The 12,817-nt window shown below is 42.8% G+C and overlaps 1 protein-coding gene across 4 annotated transcripts in view; it reads right to left on the bottom strand.

Annotated features, from left to right (window-relative positions):
• FAM193A (family with sequence similarity 193 member A) overlaps positions 1-12,006 on the bottom strand; it is an 83,606-nt gene extending 71,600 nt beyond the window's left edge. For 3 of the 4 annotated variants that reach the window (XM_064448993.1, XM_064448995.1, XM_064448994.1), the window contains exon 1: positions 11,468-12,005. In XM_064448993.1, coding sequence (XP_064305063.1) covers positions 11,468-11,743 — 276 coding nt within the window. In that variant the 5' untranslated portion in view covers positions 11,744-12,005. Of the gene's footprint in view, positions 1-11,467 lie in introns of all 4 variants that reach the window. The other variant, XM_064448996.1, reaches the window with a different exon arrangement.
• Positions 12,007-12,817: the final 811 nt, after the last annotated feature.

The raw sequence follows: 12,817 nt of genomic DNA, 5'->3' as shown, positions 1-12,817 counted from the left end.
TGGCCTTCCCCCTGACCCTTACCCATAAGCACTCAACCTTATCATTACCGTCATTGAGTTCTAGACAGTCAAAACACTCCCTAACATACAAGGTTACCCCTCCACCTCTCCTTCCTTGCCTGTCCCTTCTAAAGAGCTTGTAACCATCCATTGCAGTGCTCCAGTTGTGTGAGTCATCCCACCATGTTTCTGTGAATTTTAACAAATTCCTGGGGACCAGAACAATCCCCTAAACCTTACACGATCACTACATTTTTCACCTGATTAAAAATGAAAACATAGGCTCAGAATGACTTTGAATATTGACAAAAGACTATTCCTCGTCATTCTTATTATGAGGACATAAGACAGTCATCAAGTTAAAAAACAAAACAAAAAAACAAACATGCAACAAGCAGTCTAAATCATATTCCAAGTATGCATGACTGTCATGATTTCCCCATAATTCTGAAAACCAGTAAGCTAGGTCACCAATGACAGCACTTCCAAAAACATTAAATAATAATTAGTATTTAACTTAGTCACTATGCAATGTTCCTCAGTACAAAGTTCCTCCTCCTCCTACATAAGTTTTCAAACATAAGGCTAGTGAAGGATACTGTACAAGAATGGTAGCCTGTTTTCAAGACAGGAAAGAATCATGATTTTTCTTTGCCATTGAAAGCATAAGAATCATTTTTTATAGCAATGTATACCTGAAAATTATGTAAGTTTAATTTTGTCCACTTTTATTCTTGTGGTTCAGATACTCAGCAGTTATGACACTAACAAAAAATAAAACCACACCAAAAAACCCCAGTCAGCTTCAGGCTGCTGCTGCAAGTTGTCTCAAATCACAGCAGATACCAGTACAATTCCCTGCAGACTCCCTAAAACAAGCGGAGAGTGACAGTATAGTAGAGATTAATTTTAGGAGTAGCCAGGAAAAAGAAGTAAAGATAAAATAAAGATGATCACACATATTAAATAAAGATGATCACACAGATAAAACTGCAAAGTTTCTTCTGAGTAAAGAAGTCTTCTACCTCTTGCTGAGTGACAAAATAAAACCTTATTTCATCTGAAGGCTACTCCAGTGAAGATTTGGATTTCAACTACACGTTATCTATAGCCACATAGGTAAGTTATGGCCGTTAAAATACAGTGGTGAAAAACTTTTAGTGACCCTCAGCTAAACCACTAACTTACCATCTGTTGTAGCAGCAGCTTATTGAAGATAAGCAGCCTGGAAGCATTAGGGCAATTAAGAAATCTTTTGGTCATTAACTCCACACCAATTAAACACTAACGGCTGGCAAAACTGCACTGTGGCTCAGAACTGCTTTTTAAGGCAAACTGTTCTGTTCCCAGTGACTGGTTTCACTATGAGACCCAGTGTGGCAAGGAACCTTTAAGCCTTTGTTCCGGCACTTCTTTGTCCATCAGCAGCCCTAACACATATACACGTGTTTTTCTAATCCAAAAAATGTACATGCACACATACGAAGTTTTTACTTCATGCCTATGCTTACAGAGCAATGTCATTAATCCTCATTCAAAATGCCATGTTTTAAAAAGCTTGGATACATGCACACACGTGTATGAGCATGCACACACACGTTCTCACTCACGCATCTGTCCACGAAAGTGTCTCTGGGCTTGCATCAACATTAGTGTTATCCAAATTCAGAGCCTCACATCCATGTCTGTGAAATACTCCCTACAACAAGTTTGAAATAGTCAACTATTGGGCTTAATATGGTTACAGAATTTGAAAGAGGTTCTGTAACTTCTTGTAATATTCACAAACTAACCAAAGTCTGCCTATGAAAAAACACATTAACTTAAGGTATTTTTAAATCATGCTCTTAGTTCATTGCACCTAGATTAACAGAAAAAAACACAATATTAGAAAGTATTGAACTACCCTTATGTACAATTCAGTGGTACCACCACCTTCCCAGCTTTGGAAGAGTTCAGCTCCAAGAGCTAAAGCTACTATTTCTGCACACAAAAAAACCCTGGGTTTTTTTCTTTTTTTGCCCTCCCCCCAACCAGAAAACACACTTTGGCTTTTTAAAAAGAATTGTTTAAAAGCAAAATTAGTTTAGTCCCAAAATACAGAAGAAATCCATAAGTTTGCAGTGCCCACAGTTAGTGCAATGACTCCAACCACATCAACATACAGCTGTTTGCACTAGTTCTCTCTCTTTGAAAAAAGCCTCAACGAGAAGAAGCCAGTGGCAGAGTGCATTCAAGTCTGGCACCCCTACCTAAAGCCACTTTTGTTTGTAAGGAGCTGTCATTGATGCACTGACAGCACGAAGTTTAAAGCAGAACAGAAGTCAGGTAGAGCCTTACAGTGCTTGGCAGAACATTATGTGTACATTACAGTTAATACAGTTTCCAACAAATTTTAGTACTACATGCAATGAGATACACCCTAACAAAGAAATATACAAATTTTGAAGAGTCATGGCTTGCATTAATAGACTTCTTCCGGAAGCAGGATTCAACTGACAGCCTTCTCTTCTTTCCCTCACCTTACAATGCTGATATAATTAAGTTTATTTTACATGTCACTAATGACAGGCACTCAAAACCTACAAAGGACATGACCAAAACTTATTAGTCAAGTTTAGAAAAAACTGGTTGCATGTCATGCTCAGTTAATATGTTCAAGAGTCTTTCATGAACTTGCCCATTTCAAAAGGCTAGGCATATTTCACGTAACGTTGATAGTGTCACATCAATAGTGCTTTTACAGCTCTTTCTCTCCTTATCCATGTTAACTCTTCTCCTGCATCATCCAAGGGGAAAGAAAGAGCCATGTTAGTCTTCTTCTATCCTTCCAAAGACCCCATCTTCATTCACTAACCACAGACTTCCCTTAACTTACCAGATCTGTAATTGCCACCTCTTTCTTCAGACAGATGATGAGAACACAAAGTAAGCCAAAAAAGACCAGTCCCTGAGAAAGCAATATTTTACTACATAAGAAGTATATCCAGATGCTGTTTCTGGGTCTTGTTCAGACCTCAGTCTTGTTGGTAAATATCCAGGTTTACAGCTCCTAAGTAGCTGGTTGTGGCACAGAAAGAATGTTCGATGGCCGTGGCTGAACACTAACTCTAAGTTATTATGTACCAGCTCTGGCAGAAGCTAGACAACCATGTTAGCACACAGCTGTGCTAAGTCCGCCTGAGAGGCAGATTACTACCATGAATCCAGATCATCTGTTATCTTAGATGACTAATTCTAGATGAAAGCTGGCTCAGGAGACGGACAGTCCTAACACAAGATGCCATTTGTATTTTCCCCCCCTTCCCAATAGCTTTCTGAGTATTATAACTAAGTGAGATTCTCATTACTGTGAGCCTCCTTCAGCTTCTGATGCTGTAGAGGAACATGCCTACTACTCTACCCTTTATTCTCCACTACCTTCTTTGGGGAATAGTTTCAGTGGTTACTTCTGCTATGCTTGCAGATTTCCTAAAGGAGGTAAGCGAGGCCTTAAGCAGAAGGGAAAAAATAAAATTACACAAACACATCTCTCAACTATTTCACTCTTGTCCACAGAAGTCTAAGTACTAAAAGCCTTAGTATAGACTTAAATTGCCAGCATTTGCACTCCTAATTCAGAAAACAACAGATAGTTATGGGTCCATGGATCCCTTTACATTCTCACAGGACAACTGGATTTAATTACTACAGCTTACATATCAAACATATGATATTTAATAAACAGATATCAATCACTGGAATTTTATATGCTAGTGGTGCACGTATCTATATACAACCTCTAGAAGCTTACTTCTTCAGCGTATTCAGATTTGGGACATAAACCAACCACCACCCAGTTCTCCACACTGTTTGGTTTTGCTTTAACTTCTAAGCAGAAAAGCTGTTATTCCCAAAAAGAGCAGCAACTAGCTCAGGGATCTAAGTGAGCAAAGCTGACATTGCAATGCAAGCCATGACTAAACTAACACTTTTGATTGCGTAGGCATAGTTAATATCTAGAAGAATAAAGATGGGCATCTGAAAATTTAGATCTAGAAAGTGAAGTCCCCTGGGCTGCCAGCCGGACACTTCCATCCAGCCTGCTACCCTTCCCTGGAGAAGACAAGGAACAGCTATTTAGAGCAGCAAACACTGTCCCAACAACTGATCACATCCTCCATCTGTTCGCAGTGCAACACAGACCACTGAACTTCTGCCAAAGCAGTTAAAAAAAAATCCAGCAGCTTTTTCTAAGAGCAACTGCCATCCACGCACACTCCCAGAAATTAGTCCTCGCTGCCTACTGCAGCACAGGGCTCCTGGCCCCTCCTGCACCACCAGCAATTCACCTCCCACAGCCACATTCTAAAGGCAAGTAGAAGATGAGATTGAAAGAGAAGCCCTAAAGCCCAGATGCCATGGCTGACAAGTCTGCTCTAGATCAAGGAAGTCCAAAGCTCTGGACTTAAAAATAATTACTTTTGTAAGCCTGTAAAAACTTATTTATTTACCTGGATGATAGTGGTCTCGTTTTTTAAGCTCCTTCAGAAGCAAACACTTGACAAAGCTACTACAAACCAATTCAACAAATCAAGGTGTTAGAAGAGGACTACTTTAAAGATCTACTGTGCATGAGGACTTAACTTTGTGACATTCCACCATAAGTAACACTACAGAGGCATCTGCAACTTAACTGTAATCTGTTTTATTCCCCTACGCCTGAGAAGAGACTATGCATAGCAGTATTTCATGGAAGTACCCAGAGCTCTTCTTCTGAGAAACGCACACTGTAGTCAATCTTTTGTTTCCTCCCTATAAATAAGCAAAGCTATTCTTTCAGTTTTAAGAAATGACCCAGGGGGTCACTCATCTCAACCCTTTTGAGCTCCACCTTTTTTTTTCTCCTCATTGAAAAGGAAGAAGCCATAACTGCATAGGCAAGTAGAGGCTAAGCATGGCCTCCTACAGAGATTTTTCCATATTATCCAACTTTAGGCACCCAGCTTGTACCAAAGTCCCTCAAGGCTTCCTTTAACAAAGGGTGAAGAGAGTTGGCCACTCAGAGTGCCTGTCAGGTGCCTGAGTGTGTTCTATCACTATTAGGAATTTTGAGATGGAGGGAACTACAATTGTGGCTTGTGCAACAGAAGGCAAGTTGATTATTTAAGAACGTGGTTAAAGTTCACACTCCAAAAAAAATTTTCTCCAGCAGTATGACCGGTCCAACATGAACAACTTCAGTTCAACAGCCTCAAATAGGCTTGCAGCCAACCCCATTAATATTTCCCCTAAAATCCACTTTGTAAAACAGTGCTTGGACTAACATCTGCACCACTAAAGCATTTGTACATTCTATACCAAAAAAAAGAAAATGTATAGAAAAGATAAAAAACTATAAACTGCAGGAAAATTACTATGTTGCCCAGACCTATCTTTAAGACTATTTCTGGTGTGCTTCCTCATACGGCTAGAAGGTGAAGGTTCATAATGTCATAGGCTGCCTTGAGTTTTTATAATATAAAGTAATTCTCATGTCAAAAAATAATGGCATATTTATTGTATTGCCTTCTTAGACAAGCCTCGATTTAGGTAGTCCCCATAACAACATTAAGAATGGCATCATAAATGTAATTTCCCAGTTGACCTCTTCATCTGCAGCACAAGAAATCTGGAACTTGTAGATTAAGATCTTAGCAAAGAAAGAGAACTGAACTGCAGCATTCTTCTATCCATTTAACTCAGGTTTTCCTTCTGTTTTATTAACCTAGGCAAGTTTCACATATGGAATACTCTTTCTCAAAACAGAGCAGTCCAAAGCTACCTTGGCCTCTATTAAAATAAAAAAATTACCACAAGAAATGAAAATGTAGGAACTGTTGTCATTACCTTAATAAAAGAGGATACATGACCTCCTTTCCCAACAGTGAAGGAGCCCCAACAAATATTACATCTTCTTTGATTATCCAGATCTATATAAACCTGGAACACTGCCTAGAACATCCATGGAGCCCTGTACGCCCTAAGCAAAGCAAGTTTGTTTCCCGGTTATTTCTCCTAACTGGTTCACAACACATCTTCAGCAGACCTGTATTTGTTAAGGACCACCCTCGCTACACACACATCAGGGACTAAACATTAGTCTTGTAGGCACCAAACACTACCAAATTTAATTTCCACATTCACTCAGAGAAGGAGGAGGGAGTACGCCTTACAGACACTATAAAGGAGGAAGGATCTGAGAGCTCCCCTAAAGAAGGGATATCACTACAAAAGGATAAATGCCATAACCAAGAAAAGAATGCAATATTGAATACCTAAATGAAGCTTCAGGTACTGTTTGGGATCAAAAAAATTCCAGGACAAGAACCCTGAGTATTGTCACCAATATGCGCCTATTTCAGAACTAACTTTTCATATTAATCTAGTTCAAAATTAAATCAACAAGGTTATGTTTTCACAGTTAGAAACAAAAGTTTGAAGGGGAAGGGAGTCACTAAAATATTCTCTCTCTCAACCATTTTGCAACCAATACAGCAAGAAAATAAAAAATCCTTTGCCTTCACACCCAGAATCGAGCACCTCAGAACAAAGCCATAGGAGGATACTTGCTAGTACAGATTAGCCACCGCTGAACCAGACACCATTTTTTTGGACACACTTTCCACATATTTTATTTAACAATTCACAACTGATTATTCTCGTTATCAATTGACCATAATATAGCAGGTGCAGGAGGTGGGGGAGAAATGGAGCGCTCCAGGATTGGATGTACATCAAGGTCACAAGTACATACAGGCGCACACTTCCCAGGATCAGTATTACAAGATCTGAATGAACCACTAATACGTGTGCCTGTAGTCTCAGATCTATTAGCTGAAAAAATGCCTTAAATGATCACAGGAAGAAGCTAAGGAAGAGCTATTAATGTGAATGTTATGCAACCATTAAGCTTGTTTTAAAGTTTGAAGTGTTCTAGTTAGATTTATTTAAGTCACATAGATTCTCTTTCTAAATTAGCAAGTTAACTGAACCACACCACCTAAACCCAATCCTAATAGTTTCATCTCATTCTGTTACATCTCCTTTTATTAGAAAAATAAGCAGAGCTTAAGATCTTCAGGGCAGGGACTGTACGTCTATTTAAAAAAAAAAATTAAAAAAAAAAAGACAGCAAACTGCATTTAGTCAGAGGAACAAATGGGCTACCAGACTGTCAAAAAGACTTAATTTTCATGGAGTTAGTGTTTAGAAGTACCTGTTTCCTCAGCCTGAAGAGGAGAGGTTACAATACTATTTTATTTATCGGAACTTATCTAGTTTACCTGAGTCTCAACAAAAATTGGTCAAACTAAGTTGGCTTTTGGAAGGGAGGAGGCCTTACACAAAAGTTCAAAAGCTAGCTATTTGCTGAACTTCTGAGTTCCTGACAAAGCTCCACTTTTGTATGCTATTTCTTTTGAATATTTGAATCATGGAGGGGGAAGATAAAAAAGGGAAAATCTCAAACAACAAATCAAGCACAGGTATCAGTAAAATGCAGTGAACTACAAAGCTGCTGAAAAAAAATTGGTCTAAAAGGTGCCAATGTATGCTCTTCTACGTATAGAATATCTATTTAAAAAGCAGTATATCATAATAAAGGAATAGTGCAGTGAAATATTTTATGAACACTCTAAAACAGACAGGTCTCAAATGTAAGATGATTGCATATTACCACTCTTGACTGACAAACAATATTTTGGAAATGCAAGTGAGAGAATTGTAAAATGGCTACTAAATTATTCTCCTTAATAACATGAGATCAGTCAGGTCTGCAACAAAAACTACTACTGCAGCTAATCAGCCACTAACACAAAACTCTTGACACCAAAGTACCTGCACATACTGAGGAACAACTAATTTTATTACAGTATATCTATGAGTTATGCAGTGGTTGATAAAGATAATCAAATGCATCTCACAGCCTCAACAACCCAACCATCAGTCAAAAATTTATAGGATCAAATTATGAAGGCCTGATGCAATGCATTACTGAATTTAAAAAAAAAGAAAGATCTATTACTTTAAACATTTACATTAAACTTCAAAATATTTACTTTCTGATTACAAATAACTTATTTATAGGATACTTGACTCTTCACCGGTAACAATGCTGTAAATAGTCCTGCAAGGGAAAAAAAAATACCTCCTAGGGAAGTCCTGCAGCAGCACCACACAACCAAATGACTTCGTTTCCAGTTAAAGTCTACTCAGTTACAGGTTTCCAAAACTGAGATACTCCCTTGCACTGAAACACTGCCAATGCATCCTTAATTTCACTATAATTCTACAACATCTGACACTGCTAGAGAGGATGAATTTGGAGGCTATAATGCATGTGCATGGGGCACCATATCTTCCAGGAAGATTCCATTAGGACTTGCCCACTTGCATCCCAGAACAAGACTCAGCACATACTCTAATACAGAATTTAGCCTACAGTCTTTAAAAAAAAATTCCAGATAAGATGTATAAAAACCTCAATTAAAATATATTTGTTAGCTCTAACAGGCTTCGCTAGAATTTCAATACTGGCACGTGTGCTTTTAGTTTCAACCAAAAATACAGCCATTTAAAAACTCTGTTCAACCTGTTTTATAAAGCATTTTGGAAGTATACCTCATTCTGAACCATTATTGACACACAAGAACGTGGAGCATACACGGGATTCATCCCTTAAACATCTTGTTCCATTCTATACTTTAGACAAGTTTTGGAAGAAGCATTTAAGGGAACATTAGTAGAAGCATGTACCCACCACATCCAGAATGGATGCCCTAAAACCAGGGAGGTGACGAAAGCTGGAAAGCATGCTAACCAGTAGAAAACATTATGCTGTGCAGCAAATATGAAATTCTGGGGGGGTGGGGGTGGTTATATTTTATATATTTTCAGAGATTAAACATTCAAGTTTGTCTGCAGAGAACTGGCTGATGATTTCTCTTACCCACTAACAGGAACTACACAATATTCTGTGTAAGATGTATGTAAAGCAACTCTAGTTACTACTTTACAGCTATTAGCGCATTGCTTACTCTCCACCCAGCCAAAACAAATATTGCACCTAATTTAGAAGTGATCAGTCATGTAAAATACACAATTTTCTTTCTCAACTTCATCCAGAAACAACATATGCTAATCTTACACTGAAAGAACGAAGTCTCGTTTTGTCCATGTACCCTTAACTTGCAAATTATTAACCATTAAGGAGATGGCTCTTTCCTGTAAGTAATAGTTATGTAATGATGCTTTAAGATTGCATCTTTGCTTTCATCTTTGTAACAACATTACCAGTCAACTTTTAAGTACTGGCAACTTTTGTACGTCACCACCATTGGAAAAGTATTGAAAATGTCAAGAAAAAGGTCACTGAAACCAGTATGGAGGAAGTAGCATCAACTTTAAAGGAGTATTATAGAGTATAAGCATTTACCTTTCAGAAACTGAGCACAAGGATTTATCTATCTGCAAAACCTTACTGTTTGATTAAATAAGGTCTGCGTTGCAGGTTCGTTCTAGCTTAACTAACTGATCTATTTAACCAACTTAATTCCCCATCAGTCTTCAGAATCACTTGTACCACACTTAAGTGAAATGGAAATGTTTGACAGATTGCATACACATCTAAGAGTAGAAGCAAAGAAGGTGAATTAAGACAAAGTTACAAACACATTCAAAACAACATGTTGTGCATACTTTTAAGATTATGAATAATATCTCAGTACATGTAACATACAGAAGCATTGTCCCAGAAATTTAGTGCTGAAATACTGTATTCGGTTTTGAAGATATGCCTTATATTTTCCCAGTGAAGACTCCTCAAGACTGAGAAACTTTATTAGTAACTACCTAGTCTGAAGGAAAGAAACGTGAAGTAGGAAGACTAGCAGTGATGTTGCTCTTAAAGACAAATTTCAGAACAATATCTGATACAGTGACATTGGGTTACAACCAGAGCCCTAGACTACACATAACAACAAGATACAACCATATCAAAATAGCAGTGATAGCGGAGCCTTCACTATTTGAATCACATCCATGTCCCATCTGCATATCACTCACTGCTTGTTTTATATCCATTGGGATTATGATGTTTATTCCAACAATTGCTAGGAACCTGCACCTGGAAGAGCCTGCAATCTAAGATGCAAAACAAAACAAGATGCCTCTTCCTTCTAGAGGTTTAAGTAGAACAGAGTTTAGTGATGACTTGCAAAGTTACAAATAAAAACTTGGACACCTCTTCACTGTTATGCACATCATTATTCTGGATATCTAATCACATAAGGGCTACTGTCCCAAAAGGAAATTTTGCCTGAAATAAGTGCCACGTTAGCACAGACATATAGGAATGGTTAATCTTAAGCACTGTGGATTTGGGGTAACCAAATATGAAAGTGCAGAAAGACAAGTTTTAAGGAAGGGGGGAAAGTTAATCTAGAATCATCAAATTGATTGTTGACCCAGCAAAATAGCTGGGCACAAAATTACAAGGAGAACAAAAAAACCACATCTATTACATCATGTTATTTCAGACAACCTACATCACAAAAGCCATTTCTTCTATTTCCCCCTCATATGTACAATAAGTTTATGAGAGAGAGGAAACAGAGCAGTCTGTATGACATGCACATGGAAGTCTGAAGATGCTGTCAGCAAGAATTGCTTTTGTAAATATGATACCTAAATGCAAGCTTTGTGTGGATAACAAAAAATTTGGGGTAACCTTTGTGACAGAAAAGAATGTAAACTTATTTACTTTTTTGCCACTTGAGCCAGTAGGGTACCTTTCTACAGGCCTAATCCTTGAGCAATTATTCTTGGGGGGGGGGGGGGGGGGGGGGAAGACCAATGAAACCACACAATCTGCCCCCAACCAATTTCACCGTATTATGAAATAATATAACAGATCTGAACTATTCCGAGGCACCAGAGTGCAAACCAGAAGCCAAGCTGCAATGAACCTCCTATGCTTAACCAAGTTGCCTACTACAAAATTAATGGGGAAAAAAATACACACAAAGGTATATTTTCGCTTTTTCAAAGCCTGCCCACCTATTTCTTGCAGCTCCTCCATTAAGGCGGGGCCCGAGCCCGAAGACCCCCGGTGATGGGGGCCCCGGCGCCGCCTCCCGCCGGGATGTCAGGATAAAGCCCCGGACGGCAGGGCCCCGAACAGCCAGCGCGGCCCTTCCCCCACAAAGGGTGGGGAGCCAGGGGCGCTGCCCAGCCCCGCCGCTGCCGGGGCCCAGCGTTCTCCCCCCCCCGCCCCGCCGAGGCCCCGGGGCCGCACCCGCCGAGAGGGCAGGAGGCGAGGGCGGATGGCGCGGCCGCACCAGCCCCCCGCTGCCAGCGCCGCCCCCCCCCCCGGGTGGGTGCATGTGGGGATCTGTGTGTGTGTGTGCCGGGCCCGCCGCAGCGGGATGTCACCGCCGCCCCCCCTCACCTCGCCGTGTCCCGCCGCGGCCCCGCCGCCGCCCAGGGCTCCGTTGCCGGCGACCGGCGCTGTCAGCAGGCCGCCCACCGCGCTGGGCGAGGCGGCGGCCGCCTGGGTCGCAGCCCGCAGAGGGGCCGCTCCCGCCGCCACCGCCCCGGCCTTGCCCAGGCCGCCGCTGCCGGCGCCGCCGCCACCGCTGGGTCCCGGCCCGCCGGTGCTGCTGAGGCCGCCGCCCCGCTTGTTCTTCCGGCGCTTGGCTCCGCGCTTGGCGTCGGCCGGGCTCATCGTGCCTGACACCCGGGCAGGGAGGAGGGAGCGGGGGGAGGAGAAGGAGGAGGAGGAGGAGAAGAAGGAGGAGGAGGAGGAGATGGGGAAGGGGCGCGGGGCCGCCGCAAGCGCCCGGGAGCTAGGGGCCAGGCAGGTCCGGGGCAGGGGCCACCCCGGGCGCCGAGGAGCGGGGCGCACCGACTGTCACGGCGACGGGGACTCCCTCGGCCCCAGCTCCGCTGACCGGAGTTACCGTCCAATATGGCGGACACAAGGGGAAAGTGATCCCCCTTTACGTCGGGGGGCTCCCCCTCGCGCTGACGGGAACCCGCCCCTCGGGGCACGCTGGGAGTCGTAGTTCCCGCTTTGCACCTCAGCCCGTCGCAGAGGGGGCGGTGGACTACAACTCCCGGCATGCACCGCGGGGCCCGCCCGGGCGCGGCCGGTGAGCGCGCCCGTCGCCGCGGGGCCCGCTGGGAGCTGTAGTCCCCCCCGCCGCCGCCCGCCGTCACCACCCCGCTCAAGGGACTACAACCGCCTCCCGGCAGCCCGCCGGCACCACGTGACGCGCGCCCCCGCGCCTTAAAGGGGACGCAGCCCCTTGGTAGGGGACTACTGTGGCGGTACGCGGCGCGTGCCTTCGACCCCACCGCAGCCCTCAGCACCCCACAGGCGCCGCCTTCCCCAAGCCCCGGGCAGAGCAGGCTGAAAATGGCGCTTGCACCCCTCGGGCCAGTGGCTGGGCGCCCTGCTCCCCCCAAGGAGCTCCAAGGCCTTTCCTCATGGGGCAGGTGGGCCCCAGCCATGGGCTCCCTTGCTCCTGAGGGTTGGGCTGGTGGAGCCTCCCTTTAGCCTAACACCATCAACCACGGCAGCCAGGCTACGCCACCCACCATCACTCCCAGATTATAAACCACTGCCACAATCGCCATTGTTTCCCCAATTTGTTCTCCACAGTCACACACACGGGCCAGGAAGGATGAAATGGTGTAACACTGGTCTTTGACGTGACTGGGCAACATGATGTAAAAATAACAGATGCGAGCACATTAAACCCAGTGCTAATTTATGGCAGTGAAACATCTTATTGCA

This window comes from Phalacrocorax carbo, chromosome 4, assembly GCF_963921805.1.
Source record: "Phalacrocorax carbo chromosome 4, bPhaCar2.1, whole genome shotgun sequence".
NCBI classification, from domain to species: Eukaryota; Metazoa; Chordata; class Aves; order Suliformes; family Phalacrocoracidae; genus Phalacrocorax; species Phalacrocorax carbo.
This window is presented reverse-complemented; position numbering and strand designations above follow the sequence as displayed.